The following is a 25,702-nucleotide window of genomic DNA, read 5'->3' as shown; positions in this document are numbered from 1 at the left end:
CAAGAGGAGGGGGCATGCCCAGCCATGCAAGACAACATGCAGAAGCACCAGGGTCCGTCAGGAGGCACAGGGAGAGAGGAGAAGCCGTGGGCAAGAGCCTTTATTGTGGTTTGTGGTTTCCTTGGGAAGGAGGCAGGGTAAACGGGATTGGTGAGTTTGAATCACTTGAGCAGTTTCTGGGCATAAGGGGCTGTCCCTTGGTGTCTGGTATGTGGCCCTGGGGTGATTAGGGCAGGTGGATAGTGGCTTAGAGAGTGAGAGCCCCTTGGAGGTAGTGGCTGGGATGTGGGTGTTTGCTTTGCATATGAAGGACACACCCCTAGGCAGGTGAGTTGTTAGTGATCTCTAGTAATTAGCTAACCCTGGGAGGGCAGTCCCTTCAGAGTTAGCAGGGCCCCAAGATATCAAAGCATCAGATACAGAGAATAAAAAGCATGGTTCATGTAATCTGGAAAGTCAGGGCTGTCCTAGGTCTTCTGGTAAATAGGAGCCCCAAGGGCAAGGGTCAGATGCAGCCCAGCCAGCTGAGTCGTGTTAAAACTGCAGCTTTGATGAACTCTCTTAATTTCCATGAGTTCCTTCAGTCCACTGTTTTCCAGTCTCTTAAATCGCTTGAATGCATTTATTCCACCTATTTGTATGAAACAGCAGTTTCACTGCCCAGCTTGCTTGGAGTCCAGCAGATTTGACTCCCGGACCAGGAACTTCCCTGGCTGTGGAGCCGCACCCACTCTGGGAATGGTTCCACGAGGACTTTGAAACACTGAGATGTGACAGCACCTCCTTCAGGTTGAAATGAGTCGAAAAATGGTCATGGCGTAGCTGGTATTTGGGACATTCCAAGAAAATAAACAACAAAGACAAACCAGTTAATGGTTTGCATTGTTCTGAGTATGTTAAAAAAAAAAAAAAAAACAAAACCAAGTGAGGGAGGGGAGAGTGATTTTCCAAAGTGTTCTCCAGAACTGCTTGTGACTGTCCAGACATGGGACCTTGCACAATCTCAGGGGGCCCGCGTTGCCAGGAGCTTTTAGTCCCAAAGACTTTTCTTTTTTATGGTGAGATGTCACTGTGGGCTTTGGTAAGGCCCTAGAGAGATTTCTCAAAGTTCTGATTAAAAAAAAAAAAAAGCAAAAAGCAGGATATTTGGGAAAGGGCGTCATTATTCAGAATCCACTGCCCATCTGTAGTTGCTGCTCACCACCACCTTCCTCCAGGGATGAGGGCGGGTATTAGTTGAAAGAACGGGCTGTCTTTAGCAAAGTTGTCTTTTAACACACCCCAGGTGGAGCATGGAAAATAAACAAGAAGGGAAAAGTAAATGTGTTTTTCTGTAGCCCCTTTAATCGTTCCTGTGAACAGAGGTGGGCATGGAAGGAGGGGTTACTTTGAAATGCTACTGGCCCTGCCAGGCACCTCTTTCAACTTTAAATAAAGAGCAGCTCTGAGCTGTGGGCGGCATCCGTGGGCCGCTGCAGCCTCCGCGGATGAGAACTTCACAGACCTCCAGGTTTCCAGTCGACCTGGCAGGTCTTAGAGAGGAAGCATCTCTCTATGTTTTCCCTGCTCAATGCTTTGCAGAATGAACGCTTAAACGATCGAGAAATCGGCTTCCATGTGTGAAGTCTCATTTCCTTCCCTGTAGCCAAACCACCAGTCTCTTTGCTGACAGCCAAGGTGCAAACGAGAAGGCAGCGTATTTGTCGCGGCCTGTTCGCAGGGCTGTCGGGCGGCCCCTGTGTGGTTGTGCTGCGCGCCGGGAAGGGCTTCTGCAAAGACAGGCAGGAGGGCGCCCTGGTTGGTGAAAAGGGCTGGCTGGGGCTTCAGGCTGTAGAAACAGAAGTGCAGGGCCCAGACACAACCCATGATGTATCCATTTTACCGAGCGAGAAACCTATCAGAAACGGGCTGACATCATCACAGCTAAAATACTCCCCCAGCTGTGTTTGCCACAGGTGCCAGGCGCAGTCAGTGGAGAATCAGAGACAGAAAGCGAGAGGGAGAGAGGGGAGGGCTGGGGAGAACGAACGTCTGGATTTAATTTACCCTCCGAGGGCGGAGGGCTTCCCTCCCTCCTCAGTGTCGCTTGGCTTTCACCCCCTGGCCTGGAGAACCAGTCCTAGCTTCTCAGCTCGTTAGAAAGCACTCGCATTTGCACCCACAGGGAGATTTAGAAATGTGCTAAGTATATGAGTTAATTGGCAAAAATCACACATTTCATTGGTGCAGTTGTGGAAGGAAGGGGTGGTTTTCTATAGGGCAGATGGCTTTTTGCCCCGGGCATGAATCCTCCACAGAAGCAGGACCAGGGGGATGCATGACTAGGTAGCCTACCACAGGCATCCCGTCAGCGCACGGGCTGGTGGGCGGAGCCACGAGCCTGGGGTCTGGTTGGTGGTGAGACAAGTTGTCTGACCTCCCAGAGCTGGGGTTTTTCTCATCTCTCCAACCGGCATATGATCCCTGATAGGAGAGCCTTTCTCGGGCCACCTCTCCTTTTTGTAACCCTTCACTTTCCCGCCTTGCAGAACAGCCCTTGTAAAATGTACTAGCATCCACTAGCCAAAAACCAGAGTCAGGGACGTAAAGGGAAACTTCCCTGACTTCATGCTAATGAAGCATGAAGCACCTGGACCTCGTAGGCGGGAGCTCATCCTGTATGGAACTCACAGAGTTTTCATTGGGAGGCTTATTTTAAGGAGCCGAATTCCTAATTATTACTGTGGGAAGGCGCCTCCAGGGTGGTCTCTGGCTAAAGCTCCACAGGGGGCAGCGTAGGAGAAAAGTACTTTTGCGTATTTGTCACCACCCTGTGGTTTTGTCATACCCAGAAATGTCCCTGCATCCCAGGTCCCCTGCCCTGTGCAGTGGGAAAGCAAAAGGTCACGGCAGGTGTTGTCAGCGCTCTGTGCACCGCACAAAGCCTCTGGGTGGACACCTGCGGTCTCCTTCCTCTTCTGGTGAAGGACAGGTAGCCTTTCCACCCAAGGTGGGCAGGAGTCACTGCTTCCATGCCGCTGTCCTCTTGAGCTTGGTGATCCTGGCGGGATCGCTTCCCTTGGGCCTCACTGCCAAATATAAACCACTTAACATTCTCCAAGTTCAAGTCCATAAGTCTGTGGCGAGACCCCGAAGGGATCCCCGGGCGTTAGCATCAATGTGGGAGCCGGTGTGACTCAGTATGAAGATAGAGCATCGTCTGCTTGGGTGGGAAGCAGGTTAGCTGGTTAGAAAATGCAGGACCTGGAGCCAAAAAGACCCACGCCTGGATCTCTCCTCCACCACTCCCCACGCCATAGCCCTGGACCTTGTGCACATCTTGGACAGGTTATTGACAAATACTTCATGGTGCAAGTGACACGTGAGCCTTCCATTCGGCTTTCGTTGTAGTGCAAAAAGTAAAGGTTATTGTAAGAATGAGAGAAAATGCATTCAAAGGAACCAGCACAGGATGGAGCACGTAGTAGGCCCTCGCCAACGCTGGTTTCCCTTCCCTGCTTCAGTGTGGGTGACTTCATCCCTAAGAAGAGAAACGTTAGTTTCTGAAAGATAAATAAAAGGCTCATGCTCTACAAAAAGAGTTTTATGGAAGGAGAGACAGCCTAGGAAAGTCTCGGAAGAAGGCTGAGCTTTTCCAGTGAGCACAATAAGCCATTTTTTCCCCGGCCTGTCTTCCGGTGATGTGTTCCCATGAGTGGCCCAGGAGCACCCCTCCTACTGTTCCTATAAGGAAGGTGAAATGACCTCACGCTAGCCTGGGTGCATATAATACCATCTGTTTTTCTGAGTGTGAGCTGGACTGGAAGGATGGTTGGATGGTCCAGCCCTGCACATCAGGAAGAGGACCATCGCTAAAACAGGGGCTCCTGCATTTCTCTCCTATAGAGAGGATCTTAGCGTCCTGCTCCCCTACCTGGGGAGCCCTTGGCTTCTGTCCGGAAAACAATGTTTTATGGGTGCCCCCCAGGTTGAGCGCTTCTGAGGAAGACACAGAATTTGCTCAGCAGAACTGTAGTACTTTTTCGTGAGGTGCTCTGGGGTGATGCTCATCATTGGCTGCTCCTTTCCAAAGTGCTGGGCTCTGTGTTATGAGGATTGTCGCTTCCCAAATTCCCGAGGTGACTGCTTCCTTTTACCTCCTTGGTAGTTCGCTTAATATTCAGTGCCTTTCTCTTCTCCTGGTGGTCCGTGTGTGTGTGTGTGTGCGCGCGCGCGCACACACACTCAAGACTGTGTTTTAGTGACATGCTCAGTGCAGGTCTGCCAATGGCTTTTCTTTCATTCCACTATTTTTTAATTTGATTGCTGTGTTCTGTGAGGCATCAGTGGCAGCAGTACGTGTTTAATGGATTAGCTGTTGCCTAAAAATAGCCAGAGCCTTGATGCAAGCAGCACACAGGCCTGGAGAGTCCCTTAGCAGCCAGGGCAGACCCGCTTGTCAAAGATTTTACACGCGGGGTTGGTGGAAATGAACCCTGATGAGTCAGGGAGTAGGTGGTGGCTGCCCTCGGTGCAGAGCTCATCTCTGGGCCGGGGTCCGGTGACTGGGGAAAATCCTCTCGGCTCTAACACTGGAAAGGCTCCGGCCGAGAAATGGTCTCAAACACATTTGTGTTCGTGCACCTCCCTAAAAAGAAGAATCAGGTTCCCGTCTAGCCTGTGTGTGATACAAGTGTCTCCAACTTGGGGATCCTAGTTACTGAAGCAGATTCTCTCGGACCATTGTTTTTCGTAGCTTTTGTAAAAAATAGACTGTATCATTTAAAGTAGTTTTAGGTTTACAAAAAAATGAGCAGAAAGTAGAGAGAGTTCCTAGACACCTAGAGTTTTCCAAGATTGAAATATTTTGTTTGTGTAGAACATGGGTGACAGTTGATGAGCCAATATTGACACATTAGTAGAAGTTAAAGTCCATTCTTCACACTAAGGTTTACGCCGTGCTGGGCGTTCTGTGGCTGTAACAAGTGTGTACCGTCACGTATCCAGCATTACAGAATAGCTTCAACCACCGTAAGAATCCTCCAGGCTTCACCTATGGGTCCTACTCCCCACCCCACACCCCTGGCAGCCACTGATCTGTTTACATCTGTTTTGTTCCAGAATGTCACGTGGTTGGACTCCTGTAGTGTGTAGCCATTTCGCCTGGCAATTTCACTTAAATGGGCATTTCCTTAAATGCCTCCATATCTTTTTGTGGCTTTGAGAGCTCGTTTCTTTTTAGCACTGAATAATACGTCCTTGTTCTTCGAAGCACACATGTTAAGACCCAAGAGAAGGCAAGTGGGGTAGACCTGTGTGCCCCAGAGCTGCCCCGGTCACCTGCCACGTGGGCCCCGCGGGGCCTCCCCGCCGTGGAGGCTCTGGGAGCCAAGCGACAGCGTGAGAAGAGCCCAGCTCGCGACACGGGCGGTTTGTGTTCGGAGGCGTCTACGCGCTGGGTTGTGAGTTTCATGAACAGCCTGAAACGCTCCCACCAAAGACTGAGTCAGGCTGAGCGAGAACGTGATTAAGTATTTTAAATAGAAGACTCGCAGATTCTCTTACGCTCGACTGAAGAGGTGTGACTGCTTTCATTAATGAGTTTTCAACATCTAAGTACACGGGTCCCTCTGTTAGCCCCTTAATCTTTGCTCCAGGGTTTTCAGATTTTCTGGATGTGGAGAATGTGGTGATGCAAACTGCCCTTCAGGGAAAACAGACTGGCTTTTCTCTCCAGGTGAAACAGGACCAGGAACTTCACTTGCAGACAAAGTGAGGAATTCTCAGCGTAACCATTTCACCAAAAGCAAGACGTAGTCAGAGACCCAGCTTCTGAGCCATGTCCTTGCTCCCGGAGACGGGCAGAAATTGTACATTTCGGATGGGATCGAGCAAAGATGTTTTGTAAAACAGATGCCCTTCACATTTGTGAAAACAGGGATTCTTGTGAAGGAAAAGGGAGACAAATTTAAACAACAGACGTTTTGTTTCCTTTGTATCTTGTTTTTGGTGTTATATACATATGTGTGTGTGTGTAGACATAGCACCAATCTATGGTTGAAAAGTACAACCAAACAGCATAAATATGTGTATATACACACAGTGTTTAGATAAAGCAAACCAAGTTGCTAAAGGAAATTTACTGAACTTATGGAGGAGCTAAGGATGATGGTACAAGCAGTCATTAGCCAGATCAGGAAGGCAACACTGAATAAATAATCATCAGCCCAGAAGTGAGGAGGTGTTGCCTCCCTGTCTTGGTGTCTCCATCCTGAATAGACGTCGGAGGTGACCATTTTAAAAGAGGAGTTGGTGTAGCGGGGCTGGAGGGAGGGAGGGGTGGGCAGATTTCTCTTGGGAGCAGCGGTGAGCAGTGGGTGTGGCTGCAGCTGCAGGAGGAGGGCGGGAAAGGGCACAGGAGGATGGAAGGTGATTGCCCCTCACAAAGAGGTTCTGGATACAAGGCGCCCGGAGATGAAGGACAGAGGGGTCTCAAGCTGACACCAGGACAAAGGCTATTCATGCTCCCATTTCATCCTCTGGACTGCTTAAAGTGTTTGGAAGAGGATGTATTTATGGGATGAAAAAAAAAAAAGGGCTGTGTTGAGCTGCCAGGAGTTATGTAACAACATGCTTCGATTTTATCTGGTACTGCCCCCAGGAATGTGTTTCCACTGGGGTGTAATCAGACATTGTTTGAACCCCGACAAGGTCACAGAGCGAATTAAGTATTGGGACGGCTGAAAGAGCAGGAAGAAGCCTCAGGAGTGGAGAGGGAGCAACTGAAGTGCGACACAGTGAGATCAGGCTGAGCTGAGCGCCCACCAGGAGGATGCGGAGCGAGGCAGCTACTGAGTGAGATCAGGCTGAGCTGAGCGCCCACCAGGAGGACGCGGAGCGAGGCAGCTACTGTACTCGGCCCAGAAAGCTGCCTGGGAGGGAGTGAGCAGGGCCCAGGAAGGGCGCTGCCCCTCTCCCGGGGGGGGGGGGGGGGGTACTCTGAGCCCAGCTGAGTCCTGGCTGGTGGAAGCAAGGACGGGCAGAGCCTCTCCAGCATCTAAACGTTGACCTCTGTCGGCCGGTTGTTCCACTGCGGTGGTTTTACACAGGAGAGGCAAACACAGAACTCATCTTCCAGGTGTGTGCTGAGCACCTATGACGTGCCAGGAGGTATTCTGCACCCTGGGGATAGAACAGGGAGCAAACCAGACACTGTCTCAGCCCCCATGGAACACAGAGTCCTGTGGGAGTTTATGGGAAGAAGTGAAACAGACAAATATGTAAGTAAAGAAAACAATGCATCAAAAGATAATGAGTGCTGTGGGAAAAAGTAAGGCAGCCCAGAGAGGATAAGGGAAATAGGGGTGGAGGGTCGTTGTCTTAAATAGCGTGCTCGGTGATGCTCTCTCAGAGAAGAGGAGCCGGAGGGGACAGTACGCAGGACCAAAAGGATTCCAAATGGAGGGAACAGCAGATGCACAGACCCAGAGACACAAGTGTCTTCTGGAGTGAAAGGACTGGCGAGGAGACTGGTGTCACTACGTTCAGTGCAGGGAGCAGGGGGTGGGATGCAGCCCACGCCGGGCTGGGTCCTGGTGGCTTTTCCTCCTGGTGAGACGCTGGCTTGGGCAGGACTGTGGTGTTGGAGGCAGTGAGAAATGGTTTCTTCTCGATATATGTGAAAGAGAAACCCGATAGGACATGCTTCTGATTTGGACGTGTGTGGTATGAGAGACGGCATCGAGCCAAGCATGAGGTCCAGGCCATGGACTCGGACACTGGAAGACAGGAAATGCCGTTCCTGGAGATGGGGAGGAACCCAGGATGTACCAGTGGGCAGGGGTGTAACGGTGAGGGGGTCTGTTTCGGGCACGTTAAGTTTCAGTTGCCAGTAGACATTCAGGTGGACATCACCAGGTAGCAAGGCTGCCGGTATCCAGATACATACCCTGGTGAAGTTACTTGTTCTGCATGCATGCTCTGGCTCCCCTCTGAAGGCAGGAACTAGGTCTTGGTGAGTCCCTAACAGTTAGCAGGTGCTCAGTGAACATTTTAAACTTTATTAAAACGGCAAAGCCTGGAGTGTGAACACTTAATAGTATTCTGAAGCTCTCAGCACCAAAGGGAAGACCCACGTGGGCCTCAGGTTCAAGGAATTCAGACTCATTTTTCTGGTTTATAGTGACATCATGTCTCAGGGCCTCGCCATCTCTGTTTCACACCCAGAACAGTACCCGTTAGCATCAGCAGCATTATCAGGCAGGCAGTGTGCCTCTCCGAGGGAGTTTCGAGCAGGCAGACCCAACCACATATATCCTCACTGAAAAATCCCCGAGTGTGGTTTCTTCATTAACTGTTAATGATCAGTTAACCTTTAAGAATGTTTATGTCCTGACAAACCTAATTATGAAATAAAAATAGAATTTTTATGACTACTTCAGTGGGCACATTTGAGATACATGCAACAAGAGTTTAATTTTTATCAAAGAAAGAACTTAGTTAACATATGTGCAGACTTTAAAAAAAGTGCATTGTCTAGATAATTCAGGCTAAGTAATTAGAAAAAATATTTGTGAGGATAAATATTATTGAGGTTAAATAATTAGGAGGAAAAGAACACGCGGCCTGAGCTGTCCGGTCCATGGCTTACGGTGATCAGGTTAGCTGACTTTCTTGCTCCCAGTTTTTTGGACCCAGGCGAGGGCGTGGCGCCTTCTCCCAGTTTCTGTGCGGGGAAGACAAAGCCAGCATTTAGGAGGAAGGGACCAAAGGCCAGCTTGAAAGCAGTGGAGCAGATTTCCCCAAACCTGTCCGGGTTAAAATGAATTCCATTATCATCAGCTCTTTTTAGCACACTTCTTAAATAATCTCCTCTATCCTTGTCACTTTTCTTTCATCAATTTTTAGGTAGAGTGTTTGAAGCTATCGGCCACCTCACAGCTTTTAATTCTAAGACCTGCCTTCAGAGTTCTGAGATGAGGGGGTCATGAAGGGCTTTCACAGCACCCCCAAACATTGTGGGGTATGTAATGGGGAGCACATGCGTCTGTGTCAGAGCCTCCAGAATAATCAGTAATATTACTTGTCACAAAGACGTTGAAGACGTTTCTTCTCAATGAGTCTGCAGACACTTGGCAACGTGCGGAAGTCTTCAGATAGATTTGTATACACTAGATGTTATTTTCATGACATGAAATATTGGCTGCTCTGAGGAGTGTGTAGAATGTGGCGCACACAGCAAGAGGCTGTTCCTTAGGAGGTGGGGGGCCGTCTGTCAGCGAGACTCTGCCCAGGAGCAGGGGATCATCTAGGCAGTGCAGCTAGACGGCCCTCACTGGAAGCAGGGTTTGTTCCTTCTGCTCAGCTGTATGATGTTAGTGGCTCTAAGAGGTTTGGGACAGGATTTATGGAGCTAGTTCCGGGTTGGTTCTTCCACTTGGAACTCAGCGGGCATCCCCAGCTGATGCTGTAATGTGTAAGTGTATTTACACACATGTCTATGCAAACATATATGTGTGATGTCAGTGTGTTCTGTAATTGAGCAATTAGCCTCGTCACACACTTACAGAGACTAGTATTGTGTAGTAGATGTAAGGCTGATGCTGTGTCACCATTTTCTGTATCATGAGACAAAGTCGTGATCTCGTGTCATTGGATCCTGTTTATTTCAAGTAATAGTCACCACTGTTGGAGGCAGTGGGAGCGTGAAATTCTGTCTTTTGGTGGTATTACGGGGCAGAGAGCAGAAGTGTAGGAAATAGAAATGGGTTTGGGGGCCAAAGAGACTGGGATTAAATCCCAATGCCCATCAGTTTATAGCCGTGACACTAGAAGCCACATAATCTCTGTGAAACTCTAGTTCCTTAGTTATAAAACGGGAACAACAGCATATTATGAGCATTAAACAAAATACTTTTTGTAAAGTGTACCTAAATGCTTGACAGATAGTAGACCTCAAGAAATTTTAGTTCTCCTTACATTATTAAGATAGCCCAGAACAATGAGATTTTCCTCAGATAATACGCACATTTATATGGGCTCGTGTTCACACACACACACTATAATAATAGGCTTCCATATAAGTTCATTCTAGTTCTTTCTAAGAACATTCATGTCTTCCATGGAGCATATAAAGTATATCATTCAAGAAGTGTGTCTAAAACTAGATCATAGTTATCAAAAAAAGGTAAAAGTGGGTTAAATAGAAAAGCCATAATCCATGGAAATTACATGGAAATTTACTACTTTTAAGGTGGGATATTTTAATTACTTATGTGTTTCTGTATGTGTGCCTGTGTATAAATTCAGCTGAATATTTTAAGTATTATTGTATTCAGTCAATACAGTCTACCCTCCACATCTGTGGATTCTGTATCTGCGGATTCAACCAACCACAGATTGAAAACATTTATGGGAAAAAATTCTAGAATGTTCCAAAAAGCAAAATATGAATTTCCCACACACTAGGCAACTATTTATATAGCATTTACATTGTAGTACAAGTAATGTGGGGATGACTTAATGTACACAGGAGGATATGCATAGGTTATATTCAAATACTATGCCATTTTATATCATGGACTTGAGCATCCTTGAATTTTGGTATCCATAAGTAGTCCTGGAACCGACCTCCTGTGGATACTGAGGCACCATCATATTATTTTAATTTACTCACATATCTATCATTTTCTTTGCTCTTCATTCCTCCCTGCATCTACAAACTTCCATCTAAGTTCATTTTTTCCCCTACCCAAAGAACACTCTTAAGGACTTTCTTTAGTGCAGATCTGTTTATGGTGAATTCTTCCAATTACTATTTGTCTGAAAAATGTCCTTACTTAGCCTTCATTCTTGAAGGGTCTCTTTGCTCGATGGAGAGTTCTTGGTTGGCAATTCTTTTTCTTCAGCACTTTAAAGATATTCCATTGTCTTCTAGATTCCTTTTTTTTTTTTTTTTTAATTCTGAAGTCAGCTATGAGTTTAATCGTTGCTTATTTGGAGGTAATGTAGATTCTGTTCGGAGACAGGTTTTTTCCCCGTCTCTGATTTACAGCAGTTAATTCTCACCTCAGCAGGTCATAGTTTTCTTATTTTTCCTTCTTAGGGGTCAGGCCTTCTTGAACCTGTGGCTTATTGTCTCCCATCAGTACTGGAAAATTCTTAGCTGTTATCCTCTCAAGAATTACTTCCGTCCTGTGATCTCTCTTTCCTCCTTATTCTGATTGTGTGTCTATTAGATCTTCTCAGTGAGTCTTCCGTGTCTCTTACCCTCTCCTCTGTATATTAGCTATCCTTCTGTCTCTGGATTTGTTTCTTCTAAATCTCTAATTAAAGAATCCAGTTCACCGACTCTCTTCAACCATATTTATTCTGTTGGAAAAATCCATTGCGTTCTTGATCTTAGTGGATGTATTTTATTTTTAATCCTAGGATTTCCCTGGGTCTTTTAAAAATAGATTCTAGTTCTCTATCGAAATCCTCAAGTTTGTCTTTCATCTCCTTAAATATTGTAAACTTAGTCATTTCAGAGTTTATATCTGATGACTCTGTATCAGAAGCTTTTGTGGGTCTGTTTATATTATCTGTTGTTCCTGCTGATTTTTATTCATCTCCTCAGGTCTGCTCATGGGCCTTCTCCCCCTTTTTCAATTGAATATCTTTTATTTGAAAAATTATGGAAATAACTCAAGACCTTAATCCAATGTTAGGGACTGAGATGATGAAAATCTGAGCTTCAGACATTGCGAGGGCCTGTCTGTTTCTGCTTCATCTCACTTCTAGGGTTCAGTGCTTTGGGGGTCACAGCCCAAAAGACTGCCGTTCACCAGAGAGCACCCTCCTGTGGTGTACCCTGAACTCCATTCGCTGCCCCCTGAAACCTACCCCCCATGCTCTCGGGCTTACCCAGAGCCCCCTTGGTTTCATAACTGCCCTACTTTGGAATATATGGATACCCTTGGGGGAAACAGCTCAAGTGCATTTCAACCTGATTTAATGGCAGTAGTAAGATTTTTCACTGGCCAGTGTGCAAATCCCTACACATACCACCTTCTTGCCTTTGTTCCTAGATCACTGCTTCCCTGAGATTCTTTCCCTTGTGACCATTCCTCGATTCCAGTTCCATTATTTTTACAAACTCAGCACAGTGTATCCTCATCCAGAAAGACTTCCTTGCTCACCTCTCCAATGCCTTTCCTCTGCCCTCCAACAACTGAGTACTGTGCAAGGTGTGACAGCCTCACTCTGTGACCACGCTCACCACACTGATGGTAGTTACTGTCCACGTGCCTCTTTTGCCCATTGGATAGTGAACTCCCTGGGGACCAGGACTGTTTTCCATTTATTTCCTTATCACAGTGCATGGCACGTGGTAGCATGGAGAAAAGGGCAGCTATTGAAGGGAGAGTCCCTCATTTTTGATATTTGTTTTTCAAACAAATGAAGAGACTGATTTGAGTCCCTGGGGCTTGACCATGTAGATGGCCGAGCATCTGAGCTGTATCCATTTCACCCTCTTCCCAGCACTGTCCTCCCCTCAAACCCCTCCAAATCCTGCCCATCCTTTGGGGTCCTGGGAAAGCCCTCTCTGCTTTCTCCAGCCCTCACTGATTCTGCTGCCCCTAAATTGCTAGAGTCCACATTCATTTGTCCCATAAATGTTCAGTTTCAACCACGTGCCAGGTACTCTTTTGGGGACAAGGGACACAAATGATAAGCCCACAAGTGCCTGCATTGTGGAGGTTAAATACAGTCTAACTCTGACCCATATTTTGCCTTGTCATATAGGAGAATAGCATCTATCCAGTGAGCTAATAAAGCACAAGAGCATACCTCAGGCTTGGGTCGCGTGCTGTGCCCGGCCCGGTGCTAAACATTTAGCAGATGTTCCGTCATCCTTGGGGGTCAATTGACTTGTTTTAACGGAGACCAGCCAGAGAGCTGGTACTTGGTAAAACAGTATTTTGAATACCGAATGGACTTTTCCTGGCTTCTGCCCCACATCTGTAAGTGGCACGAGCAGTACCGCAGGTACAGGTACATTCAGAGCCTCATTTGCGTGTGTTGGTGGAGGAGGTTCGTGGAACTAAGTCTTACTTTCTTCCATTCAGCTTCTATGCATACGTGTGTGTATAAAATAAAGAGAGTAAAATGTCTTCATTTCTTTCCTTCCTTTTCCCTGTCCCTGTCTCTCGCTGTTTCCACAGGTCAGCGTGGAAGTTTTGGTAGAGTACCCTTTTTTTGTGTTTGGACAGGGCTGGTCATCTTGTTGCCCGGAGAGAACCAGCCAGCTTTTTGACCTGCCGTGTTCCAAACTCTCCGTTGGGGATGTCTGCATCTCGCTCACCCTCAAAAACCTGAAGAACGGCTCTGTTAAAAAGGGCCAGCCCGTTGATCCTGCCAGCGTCCTGCTGAAGCACTCAAAGACCGACGGCCTCGCGGGCGGTAGACACAGGTATGCCCAGCAGGAAAACGGGATCAATCAGGGAAGTGCCCAGATGCTCTCCGAGAACGGCGAACTGAAGTTTCCAGAAAAAATAGGATTGCCGGCCGCGCCCTTGCTCACCAAAATAGAACCCAGCAAGCCCACGGCCACGAGGAAGAGGAGGTGGTCGGCGCCGGAGACCCGCAAACTGGAGAAGTCGGAAGACGAGCCACCTTTGACTCTTCCTAAGCCTTCTCTCATTTCTCAGGAGGTTAAGATTTGCATTGAAGGCCGCTCTAACGTAGGCAAGTAGAGGCAGCGCGGGGACAGGAAGTCCGGCCCTCCTTTGCCGTTTGTATCCAGATTACTGTACTGTAGGCTAAATAACACAGTATTTACATGTTATCCTCTTACTTTAGGTTTCTGTTATAACCTTGTCCTTAGAGTTACAGCGGGTGTCGGGCAGGAGACTGGTGCATATGCTTTTTCCACGAGAGCGGGGGGCCGGGGTGGCCCCAGTCCAGGCTCGGGTTGGGCATCCTGGTGGAAATGAATGGCTTCACGGCGCCTGCCTTTTCCAGCCGCACGGATGCACCCACTGGGCGCCGACTTCTGCGGGTTTGGGGAGGACGTTCTGCGGGAAGGGAGCTGCGGGGGAGTGCGTGCGTGTGTGCGTCTAGGGGTGCGCGGGTGCCACGGCGAGTGAGGGTCTCTTTCTCTCCGCCTCCTCCTGTCTCCCTCTCTCTTGCTCTCGGCATGGGGTCGGAGGTCCAGAGGAATGTCCTCGGGAGGTTCTCCCGTGCAAAACCAACGTCAGGAACCCAGCTGCATTCAGGGCAGCGTAGAGAGGGATCAGACAGCAGGTGGAATGCTAACCGTGTGAAAGAACATTCTTTTTCCTCCAACATTATTTTACAATAAAAGCAACTTTTAATCATAGAGATATATATTTCCCCCATGGGGCCTGACTGCACTGATATTTTTTTAAGGAGCAGCTGCCACCCGTGGGATTTCGTTTCTGCTTTACTAGTGCAGTGATGTGGGCAGGGCGTCGTGGTGGGCAGGGCAGCCCCTGCTGGCATCGCTCCACGTGGTGGGCGGCGCGGGTGGGGGAGAGTGAACACCCACTCTGGATTCTGTGCAGTGTTAGGAAAACCAATCAGGTTAATTGCATTGACTTTGCTCCCAAGAGATAGATGAAAACTGCCCTTCGAGAGAGCCACGGAAGCTCTTCGCGTTGGGTTTGCAAATCTTTTGTCTTTTAACTCTAGTACTGTTTATAGTTCATGACTATGGACAACTCGGGTGCCACTTTTTTCAGATTCCAGTGTGACGTGAGGAATTAGATTTTGAAGATGAGCATCTATATTACTATCTCTAAGCACTTAAAATGCTGTTCACACTTTATTACCAAGCATCTTGGTCTATCATTCAACAAGTACTGTATCTCACTTTAAACTCTTTGGGAAGAAAGACAAAAAAAGAAAAAAAAAAAAACAAGTTGCTTTCTTTTTTTTTTTTTTTTTTCAACACTGTAACTACATTTCAGCTCTGCAGAGTTTCTCACGGAGCAAGATATTGAAAGTTTCAATGTGGTTTAAAGGGATGAATGTGAATTATGAGTATGTGACAATGAATGACCACCAAGAACAGCCTGACGGGAGGCACTCTTCACTTTGATGTTCGAGAAAGAATTAAAAGCATATGCAGAGCTGACAGAGAAACTGAGAGAAAAGGGATGGAAAAAAGAATACTCACTTTTGTCCAGTGTTTTTCTTTTTAAGATGAACTTTTAAAGAACCTTGCAATTTGCACATCTTGAGTTTATAATTTGTGTGATATTCCTGCAGTTTTTATCCAATAACATTGTGGGAAAGGTTTGGGGGACTGAACGAGCATAAATAAATGTAGCAAAATTACTTTCTAACCTGCCTAAACTCTAGGCCATTTTATAAGGTTATGTTCCTTTCAAAATTTATTTTGGTCTTTCTACCGCATCTGTCACATGAAACCAGGTCTTAGCAGGACAACTCTGAGAATTTTCTTCAGATTCATTGAGAGAGTTTTCCATAAAGACATATCTGTGAGCAAGTTTTTTTTTTTAAGGAAACAATTACTTTATTGTTGTTGTTATTAATGTTATTTTCAGAATGACTTTTTTTTCCCATCTGAAATCAAATCAAGATTTAATGTTTGGTACAAACCCAGAAAGGGTATTTCACAGTTTAAAATCTTTTATTGCCAGAGATCTGAACTATTATTTGTGGGGTTTGAGTGTGCATCTTAAAATGCTTTAAAAAAAAAAAAAGTTTTATAAGGAAGGAGACCTTTTTAAATATTCTTACTTGGAATGGCTACAACTAATCTGAACAAATACCTGATTTTTCTTTTAGCATTGGAAATAGTACTCTTTCCACTTCACAAGTTAAAAAAAAAAAATTCTAATATCAACCCCCATTTGGGCTGTCTAGTATTCCTCCACATTTAGCTCTGACCAGAACTAATGATTTTTATAAACCATTTTCTGGGGTGTACCAAAAACATTTGCATGGGTTTAGAACAGCTAGAACTGGTCCTGGACTCTCTTCGAATTTCCTCACCCTCTCAGTGTGCTAGCAGGGAGCTGGGTGGACCCATTCTTGCAGTCATACTGCTTATTTAGTGCTGTATCTTTTTTTTTTTAAAACATTTCTGTTCAGAGAACTTGCTTAATCTTCCATATATTCTGCTCAGGGCACTTGCAATTACTAGGTTCTGTTTTTCTTTCTGTTTTGATGGTAAGAGGAAGACGGGGCTGCCACAGAGACTCTGTCCTCATTAGTGCCACTGATGACAGCAACTCATGTGGACTCAGAGAAACACCCACCACCTTTTGGCTTCTTTCGAGTAGTGAACTAACCGGATCACAACATCAACACTAAAATGGGGAAACATACATGGTTTGGAGCAATAGGAACATCATCGTCACTTGTGTGCTTCTGTTTTCAGGTATAGGAATTATCAACTAATCGGTTCTTTCTACACCTTATTCCAGTTCCCGTTTGCTTCTTTAGCATGTGCAATACTTCCTGTGCCAGTAGTCTGATCGGTGTGCTCTAGAGAAAGCTCAGACCCCTTGGGCTTTTTCCCTCTTCCGTCCATCTTTCCTGTCCTGGCCAGAGAAGGGCTGGAAGGAAGGAGCCAGGAAGGGGAGAGCTGCCCGCTGCGAGTTCCCCCTGCTGCGGATGCTGAGTCTTGGGGCAGGGAGTTTTCGGGAGCCCTGGGTGTCTGTCTGTCGCCTGGTTGGAGAAAGAGCCAGCGAAGGGGATGTGGGGGAAGGACTTCCCTTCCCCTGTCACCGTGAGGAATGGTGACCGTGCAGTGTGGAGAGGAAGGAGGCGGAGTCATTTCTAAGGAACCCTCTGGAGCAATAGAGCCAGGATCAACCCTTTCCACGGTCCTTTCCGCCACTGGGCAGGCCCTTCCTCAGGTCTGTGTCCTTGAGACTTGGAGCCTCTGAGCATGGGCAGGAAGCGTGGTGGCCTGTGGTGTGCGTGACCTGAGCATCCGTTCACTGGTTGTGGAGGGGGCCACCTGTGAACACTGGTCACCACTCCTTTGTGGCAGCTTTCTCTTCAAATAGGAAGGACATCCAGAGGACAGGGGCCCTCCTCTTGTTTGCAGACGTTGGCGAGCCCCAAGGCTCCCAGGGCAGCCTTGGTCACCGCTCCTGCATAGCAGACCTAACCATGACAGGCAGAGAAATTCTTCGGTGCCGTGCAGCTTACGAGGATCAGCCATGTGCCTCTGTACTAATGTCCACTTTGCAATATTTACCGAACCTGTCTTTTGTTCTTCTTTCTTTACTGTTTCCCATTTTTCAACTAATAACAGCAGGCCTTTTGCGTTTACAGTGGAACACAATCACCAAGAAATTAGTCAGGGCGAACAGAAGAAAAAAAAAAACCAATAATGAACCAACAAACAAGAACCTCTCTTTATAGGGATTTCTAAGTATATACAATGACTGTTCCTTAGAATGTTTAAGAATTCTTTTGGTTTGTCTGGGCCACATTGGGGGCGGGGGGGATACAGAGATGGATGCCACTTACCTCAAATCTTTTCAAGTGGAAATCCGAAACTGCATTTGCATTTGGACGTTCAGGATCATTTTTCTATGTCAGTCAATTTTTTGTTTTCTCAACTGACCCAGTTTGGTTTCGGATGATTTGGTTTTTCCTTTTCCTTTCCGTGGCCGTCGTCAATCCCATTTCTAACTCTGAACCGTGACCCTGTGTGTTTTCTGTTAGGTGAGTGTGTTGGGTTCTCTCCCCCACCGGGAAGTGGCAGCACCCCTCCTTCTCCCCTCTAAGGAACTCTGCGGAAACTTCCACACCTCTAACTCAGGGACGGGGCTGGCGTGTGTGTGGTACACTGACGTGTCCGGAAGCAGCACTTTGACTGTTCTGGAGTAGGGTTGTACAACTTTAAGGAATGTTTGGATTTCCTGCATCTTGTGGATTCCTCCTTAGATACTGCATAGATTGCAATATAATGCTGCATGTTCAAGATGAACAGTAGCTCCTAGTAATCCTAAAATCCACTCTTTGCACATAGTTTGATCTTTACTGAAATACGTTGCCAAAATTTATTTTTGTTGTGGTGTAGCTTTGGAATTTTTTGTTTGTTTCTTTAAGGAAACAATTGACAAGACCCTTTACCACCTGTGACTACTAAGGAAACCTATTTCTTTCATAGAAAATAAAAATCTCAAATGCTTTTGAAGACACTAATGCCATGCTATTTCAGATCTGGGTGAAGCGGCAGAGCTCTGGGGCTGGAAGGCCAGGCTTTTTGAGCTGTGTTGGTTGTCATGGCTACGGTTTCAGGAACAGCAAGCAGCTCAACAAACCATGGTCTGTTTTCTCCTCAAACCCTTTGCACTTCCTGTCTCCTAGTCACCCGGGACGATCCCAGGTGAAAGAAGGGCCAGCAGTCTCTGGGGCCCCATCCAGCTTGCTTGGTGGTGATGACAAAGCAAAGGGAATTACGCTTTTTGGTTTTTCAAGTGGAATGGAGGTCTTTGCTTTCCACCTTTGTTTTCAACCCAGAAATTCTGAAATAGAGACTTTTAAGAACACCTCCAGTAATAACTATACAGAGAATATACTTTTTTTTTTTTATAAAGCACATGCATATGCCATCGTGTTGGGTTGGTTTCCTCTCTTTTCCACAGTGTTGCATTTCTGTTGCTAGGGGAACTCCAAACTGTTTGCACACCTCTACTCCGGAGCTGACGCTTCTTTTACATAGATGACCTCGCTTCAAAATATGTTACCTTACCGGTAGGATCTTTTCTTGTAGCACTATACCTTGTGGGAATTTTTTCTTTTTTAATGTACACCTAATTTGAGACGCTGAAGAAAAAAAACTTTGAAGCACTCACTTTGAGGAGTACAGGTAATGTTTTTAAAAATTGCACAAGAGAAAAATGAATGTCGAAATGATTCATTCAGTGTTTGAAAGAGATGGATCTGTTGAAACAATTGAGTTTCATACCTTGTTTGTAAAAACAAAGAAGCATAAAGGTTGAAAGTTACATGTTGGTTTTTTTTTTTTGTATATAGAAATGTGTCATGTCTAAATGATCAGATTTGTATGGTTATGGCCTGGAAGAATTACTACGTAAAAGGCTCTTCAACTACACCTATGCTTCCTCTATGTTTTTGTTACATAGACCCCTCTTCGGAGGGAGAGCAACTCTGTATTCTGCAATTTGAGAATACTCTTCATTCCTGTGCTGAAAGTACTTCTCCGAGCTCCCTTCTTAGTTGAAACTCTTAAGCCATTGCAACTCCTTTTTCTTCAGAGATGATGTTTGACATTTTCAGCACTTCCTGTTCCAATAAACCCAAAGAATATAATTCTGAACAAGAAGTGTTTATAGCAAGGGATCCTAGCTACCAGGACTGATCACGAGGACACACACACACACACACACACACACACAAATGTTCAGCCCTCTCTCCCCCGCCCCCCACACCTCATTTCAATGGGGGGGTAAAACATGAATTTCAATTGAAATGCCTTGTTTTACTTTGGTTTTATTTGGATTTTTTTTTTCTTTAAGAGGCCAAAATAAATGTGGAGCAACTTCTCAGAAGAGTCCTATACTGTCCAAAAAAAAAAAAAAAATCAAGCCAGCCAGCAAACACTGGACAGCTGTGGGGATATTGAGCAAATCCCCCACCAATTCTTAAATTCAGAATCTCAGCCCCTCTTTTACCGTTAAATGCAATGTTTCTGGTAGCTGACTTCACCTGTAACTGTGGCGGGAGGGAGGGAACAGCGGCTTCAGGTTTTCATAGCCTCATGATTTGTGTACAAATGGTTCAGCTGTATTAAAATTAAGTGCATTTGGCCAACAGGTAGTATCTCTACAGTAACAATCTCGAAGAATTTCCATAACTTTTCTTATCTGAAAGGACTCCAGTCTTCCACTGCAGATCATTGGAGACTTCACTCAAGTTTTCTTTCCCTTTAGTTTGTTCGTTTGCTGTCTGGATGGCCGATGAGCCTGTCTCCTTTTCCATGGCCAGTCTGAAGGCCCCCTTTGGAAGCGCTGTTTACAGTAATCCTTGCCGAGGTAACATACTGTCCTCCGGAATCACAAGTCTGAGCGGTTACCAAGCTGGGTATGTAGGTTTCCTCTGGTTCGTACACGAACCACTTACTCTTAAATGATCTGGTCCAGGAGTGGGGTGACTTCTTTCATCAGTGAACCTTAAACTTGATACCTGTGCATTTGGTTCTGTGAATACTGCCCTTTTGGCCTTGGGGGGAGGTTTCTCCCTCCTCAACCTTCACTGCTCCCTGTAAACCCAAATTAGTGTCAGCTGAAAGGTTTCAGTAGCGCCCTGCCAGTATTCATGGTGGTCCTTAAGACAGAATCCAAATTTCTAGCCCATGGGGTCCTGGTCCCAGAGCCATCTCTGAGATTGGCACCCTTGTGTTTTAAGTATCAGATCATTACCCACCAAACTTCCAACTGTAGGCCTCCCACCGGCCAAGGGAAAAGAGACACCAGAACTTTGAGGGCACTATCAGACTGACATGGCCAGTACAGAGGAGAACTAGGGAAGGAATGATGTTTTGCACCTTATTGAAAAGAAAATTTTAAGTGCATACATAGTTAAGAGCTTTTATTGTGACAGGAGAACTTTTTTCCATATGCGTGCATATTCTCTGTAATTCCAGTGTAAAATATTGTACTTGCACTAGCTTTTTTAAAACAAATATTAAAAAAATGGAAGAATTCATATTCTATTTTCTAATCGTGGTGTGTCTATTTGTAGGATACACTCGAGTCTGTTTATTGAATTTTATGGTCCCTTTCTTTGATGGTGCTTGCAGGTTTTCTAGGTAGAAATTATTTCATTATTATAATAAAACAATGTTTGATTCAAAATTTGAACAAAATTGTTTTAAATAAATTGTCTGTATACCAGTACAAGTTTATTGTTTCAGTATACTCGTACTAATAAAATAACAGTGCCAACTGCAAACGTGTCCTCGCCTTGCGTCAGGTCCTGGGAGAAGGATGAGCCTGAAGACAGGGTGGTAATTCCTCCTCCTTACGTAGTCGGCTGTGATCACTGGGTAGGTTGTGGTGGGGGTGGGTGCCTCTCCTACTGATTTGAGGGGATGGGAGGGTTAGTCCTGCTTGAGACTCTGATAAAGGGCGTGTTTCACCGTCTGATGTCTTGGCTTGTTCTGTTCCTGTTTATTTCTCCTAGCTCAGCACGGCTGTTTCCAAGAGATGATTTTGTTCCTCAACAGTACTGGCAGCTTCGTGGACTCAGGTAGCATTATCAGTACATTTCTGTACAGTCTGGCTATACCCAGGTTAGTGGTCTAAAGGTGGAGAGTTCATTCGTGCTTTCTGTAAATTTGTGCCAGTTTGAAACTCAGCAGCACTCTGCCTGCTCTTAGACGTTGCAGTTGTCCCAGGAAGTAATGCCTCCAGGACCCAAGCAGGTGAACCCCTCTGCTCCCATCTGCATGCATGGGTTTGCATTAAGGTTTCTAGCGTTAAGGTTTGCAGAGGTGGACAAGAACGCTCAGCATTAAATGCAGTTTTCACTTAGCCCAGGGACAGATGGGTAACCCCTTACTGTCTTCTTGGTTAGGTGTATGTTTGGGGACATCTCACAAGATGCTCCACTTAGGGCTTACGAGTTGAGATCCTGATGCCCTGTGACTGCTAGCGTGTGAGAGAATGCTAGTGCGTAAACCAGCAGTGATGAGCTGAGCCTCACAGCCCGGATGAGACGGCTGCCCTAGCCCTCCTTGTCCTCCAGAGCCGTCTGGGCAGATGTGGGCACGTCTGGCGAAGCAGTCTGAATCGCTGGCTTCCCTGCTGTTTTAATATTAGATGCTAATGGTCCTGACAAGTTTGGGGTCCGGTAGCTGTGCAACCTGCCTGAACCAGTCAGACTGGTCAGAGACAAGCCTTTGCTTCACACTCTGCAGCAGAAGCCCACGGCAGGGCAGCCCGAGGTGAGTGGCATCCAGCCACTGGCTCTCCTCTCTACCCACACCCACCCTGCACAGGACGCCCTGAAGTCGGCAGATCTGAGGGCCACTCCGGCACCGGCCCGCCAAATCCACTGCTCCTGGAGGCACAGATGGAACTTGCAAAGGTGACGAGCCTTAGAGGTGGAAACCTCTGCTTCAAAATGATCCTGACAAGTTATTGCAAAAGCCAAAAACTAATGTTTTCACTTCCGTAAAAACTGGATGAGAGAGGGACCTGCCTTACTCCAAGAGCACATCGTCTGCTGTCTCTGCACCAGATGGACAAGCAGGCCTAGGCCACCGTGGAGAGGACTGCTCACCGGGGTGCAGAACAGGGCCTGATGCCAGGACGGGACACTGGTGACCCCAAGCTGAGACAGGAGTATGGAGGACGCTGTTCTAGGAGTTTCCTTACTACTTGCTGCTGGCCCATTGGAAAGGATTTCCTCTCCTTCACTCCTCTCCCTTATTTTGCAATGAAGAATCTCTTTAAAACAAACTCAAGGGCTCGAGTATAAAACACATCTCCCACAGGGACAGCAGGGGGCTCATACCTCAGACAAGCGAACAGGAAAGGTGGGGTGCCTCCAGCAACATCGCGCTTGATGCTCAACATCCATTCGACTCTCATCTCAAACATGAAGCCACATTCATGTTTCTACAAGAATTATTCTGAATGGATTTGGGGGAGTTCAAGTTACACTGGAGTTCAAGTTGCTGGATCTTTGAATGTACTCTTAGACTAAATGCGGACCTGTTCAGTTCCTGGAGTGTGACGCTTTGGTTGGATTCTTCGTGCGGCGGAGGTCACCGTGGACATGAGACAGTTACTCTGGCATCACACAGTGGGACCACGTGGCCCTTCACCACTCCAGGGCCATCGCTTGTCTTCTCAAAGAAAGTTTATGCCTGTTTATCTGCTTCTCTGGCCTCCTTTAGAAGTAAATGAAGTAAAACACCCTGGCCGGCATGTACTTCCCAGTCCTGTTACTCAAATTTAACCCACCTGTGTTTACTGTTTAAACAAGGGTCACAGTGGGATTCCCACCAAGTCACGGGTCCTTTCTCCGAGAAAGTACCATTGTCACCAGTCAGGGAACTGATTGACAGACAGCAGTGCCCAGTGGTCCCTCCTGGGAAAGTACTAACAGCCGTGACAAGGGCATGGCTCTGCCTCGGATTTTAAACTAATGCCTTTTAGGAAGTCACAAGTCCAGGTTTTTGGCTGCTTTTCAGTGGGATTCCACCTGCCAACTTTTTGGTGGGTCGTTCAGTGACAGACCCCATGGAACTTCAAAATAATGTATCATCTCTTTAGGAGAGAGGCCAGCCTGACAAGCTGGGACTGAGGAGGGAGAGGGAAGAGATGGAGGAAAACACACGAAACGAAAACCCAGGACCACGACCGCTTCCTCGAAGCAGCCCCAAACACAGCGCCAGAGGATCTGTTCCCAAAAGACACGTGTAAGGCAGGTGCTGGACACATGTCACCACACCCTGGGGGGCATCCTCAGAAAAACAATTCAAGTTCACTTGTCCGGTCAATTGCTTTTGTTCTTTTCCAGCAACCAGACTCTGGAGGGAGGGGATACCGGTTACTCTGCCGTGGCCTCCCCCAGCCCCCCTTACAACTGGGTTCCTGCAAATGCAAACTCCAGCACTCAAGCAAGTCTTAAGATAGTAGCCTTATATTAAAGTGAAACCATTTTCTTAAAAAAAAAAAAAAAAAAAGAAAAGAAAAAGAAAAAGAAAAAAGGAAAAGAAAAAGGTGCGAGTGTTAGTTTTAACAGTGAGGCATGCCTTCCCGGCAGCTGAGCTCTGACCGCTGCCCCAGTGCGTGCCCGGCTTCCCGGCCCCGGAAAGGCACCGGGGGAGCCCCACAGCCCCCGGGTGGCGGGAGAGGAGGCGGAGGCAGCCTGCCACCACCTGGAGCAGCTGGAAACTGCCATAACAGAAGGAGAGAGATGGGAAAGCAGGCGTGCGTGGAAGCTTCCACCAGCCAGACGTCACCTCATCCTCAAGGTTAGCTGAACACGGTGTTGTGCTGCTGGGTCACCCGGATGAACGTCGCCCTCCTGCTGAGCTCTTTGAGTTTGGCGGCCCCCACGTAGGTGCAGGTCGACCTCAGTCCCCCGAGAATATCCAGAATAGTGTTCTCCACGTCCCCTTTGTAAGGCACTTCCACAGTCTTGCCCTCAGAGGCTCTGGAAGAAAAAGGAGGTTTCTCTTTCAATCTGGTTCTCCTCCCTCAAAAACCCAGCCAGGAGGAGTCCATCTGTAGAACTTGCAGCAGCCCCAGGGCACCAGGCAGCTGAAAGCCATCTCTGGCCCCACGGCCAGCCCAGCACCGCCACCAACGCCAGGCTGATCACGCCAGCATCTCAGGTAAACACGTTCCTCTGCCCAAAATGCACGACCTCATTGCTGGCTGCCCAGAGCACCAGGGAAAGGCAAGTCTCCATCACCAAAACGAAGAAGTCACAGACCGATGCCTGTCACCCTGCACAGTGACACACTCAGCAGCGTGCCCCACCTTCCCCTCCTGCCTTCACTTATACACCAACCTCCCACTGACCCAGAGCCCCAAATCCCTCTGGACTGGGGAAGAGACCCTTGAAGGACCCCCACCACCCCTCTCCTACTTGCCCTCCCCAATCTACAGCAGGACAAGCCCAGAGCACCCCCTGCCAGCTCTCCAATGAGACAGTGACTTCACGGGATGACCAAGACAGGGAAAGGATGGATAAAACGGACCACGGAAACCTCCACTACTAAGATAAGTAGCTCCACGTGCCCGGCCCCTTGTCGGGCACACCCCCCCCCCCAGCTCACCTCCCTGCGTCTGCACAAGTCACTACACCCATCGTCGTGGGCGTGGCGTGGGGTCCCTGCAAGGTGGAACCAGGGCAGAACTAAGGACGTTCTCCACACTGGAGGTTTCAGGGCTTTGGTAAGCATCTTTCACAGTTTCAGGGGCACATTTAGAAATTCAGAAGGCCGGGCCCACGGCAGGGGCACTAAGCCCTGTCTAACTGTCCTCGCTGAGCCCTCTTCCCACTCCTCCCAAGGCCACCAAGTGCCACTGCTCGCGTCCACACCAGGTCCCCTTCCGGCAAAATGGAGGCAGGGTCTGGACTTGCTTCTGGAGGGGCACTCCAAGAAGGACATCTCCAATCGCTGGAAAACTCCAGCCCTTGTCTAAGGGCCAGGCAATCTAGAAATTCTTACAGTTAACCAAATTCTGCAGCTTTCCTGAGCTGGTCTCTTCAACTGAAAAAAACAGCATCTCTTCATCAAAAACTCATTCCCCAGCATTTCAAAAGGGTGTTAACTCTTGTGCACTGAAATCTACACCTGCCAGACTAAATTCAAGTGAAATCCAGCTACTTAGGCCATCAGCCAGACCAGCGGCTGGTTTACAGCACCCAGCTCACCGGCCACCCCCGAAGTGACTTGCATCACTGCTCTCTGTGACCAGAGACCAACACAGACCCAGGTGCCGGAAAAGATGGCCAGTTCACTGAAGACAGATGTCTGGGGCTTACTGGACATTACCCAGATCCTCATCATTGCCTCTGTGCTAAGGGGTGATGGCACCTTCTGCAAGTCATTTATCACTGATGCTCAAGTCTTCTCACCTGTAAAATGAAGGGCTCTGATCTGTCTCCCAAGGACAGCGTGAGCACCAAGCGGTTAACGACTGGGCAGGAACCAGCGAAACATACACAACTCTGCCTTACTTAA

General features: G+C 47.3%; 2 protein-coding genes across 7 annotated transcripts in view; one reads left to right on the top strand and one right to left on the bottom strand.

Moving 5' to 3' along the window:
- ATXN1 (ataxin 1) overlaps positions 1-19,576 on the top strand; it is a 357,282-nt gene extending 337,706 nt beyond the window's left edge. For all 6 annotated transcript variants that reach the window (XM_032462534.1, XM_032462531.1, XM_032462529.1 and 3 more), the window contains one exon: positions 13,185-19,576. In XM_032462534.1, coding sequence (XP_032318425.1) covers positions 13,185-13,715 — 531 coding nt within the window. In that variant the 3' untranslated portion in view covers positions 13,716-19,576. The remainder of the gene's footprint in view (positions 1-13,184) is intronic.
- Positions 19,577-20,568: 992 nt separating this feature from the next.
- Positions 20,569-25,702, bottom strand: part of GMPR (guanosine monophosphate reductase) — a 40,845-nt gene continuing 35,711 nt past the window's right edge. The window contains exon 9 of the mRNA XM_006191355.3: positions 20,569-24,162. Coding sequence (XP_006191417.1) covers positions 23,982-24,162 — 181 coding nt within the window. The 3' untranslated portion in view covers positions 20,569-23,981. The remainder of the gene's footprint in view (positions 24,163-25,702) is intronic.

Source organism: Camelus ferus, chromosome 20, assembly GCF_009834535.1.
Source record: "Camelus ferus isolate YT-003-E chromosome 20, BCGSAC_Cfer_1.0, whole genome shotgun sequence".
Classification (NCBI taxonomy): Eukaryota; Metazoa; Chordata; class Mammalia; order Artiodactyla; family Camelidae; genus Camelus; species Camelus ferus.
The sequence above is the reverse complement of the archived record's forward strand: the minus strand, read 5'-3'. Positions and strand labels throughout refer to the sequence as shown.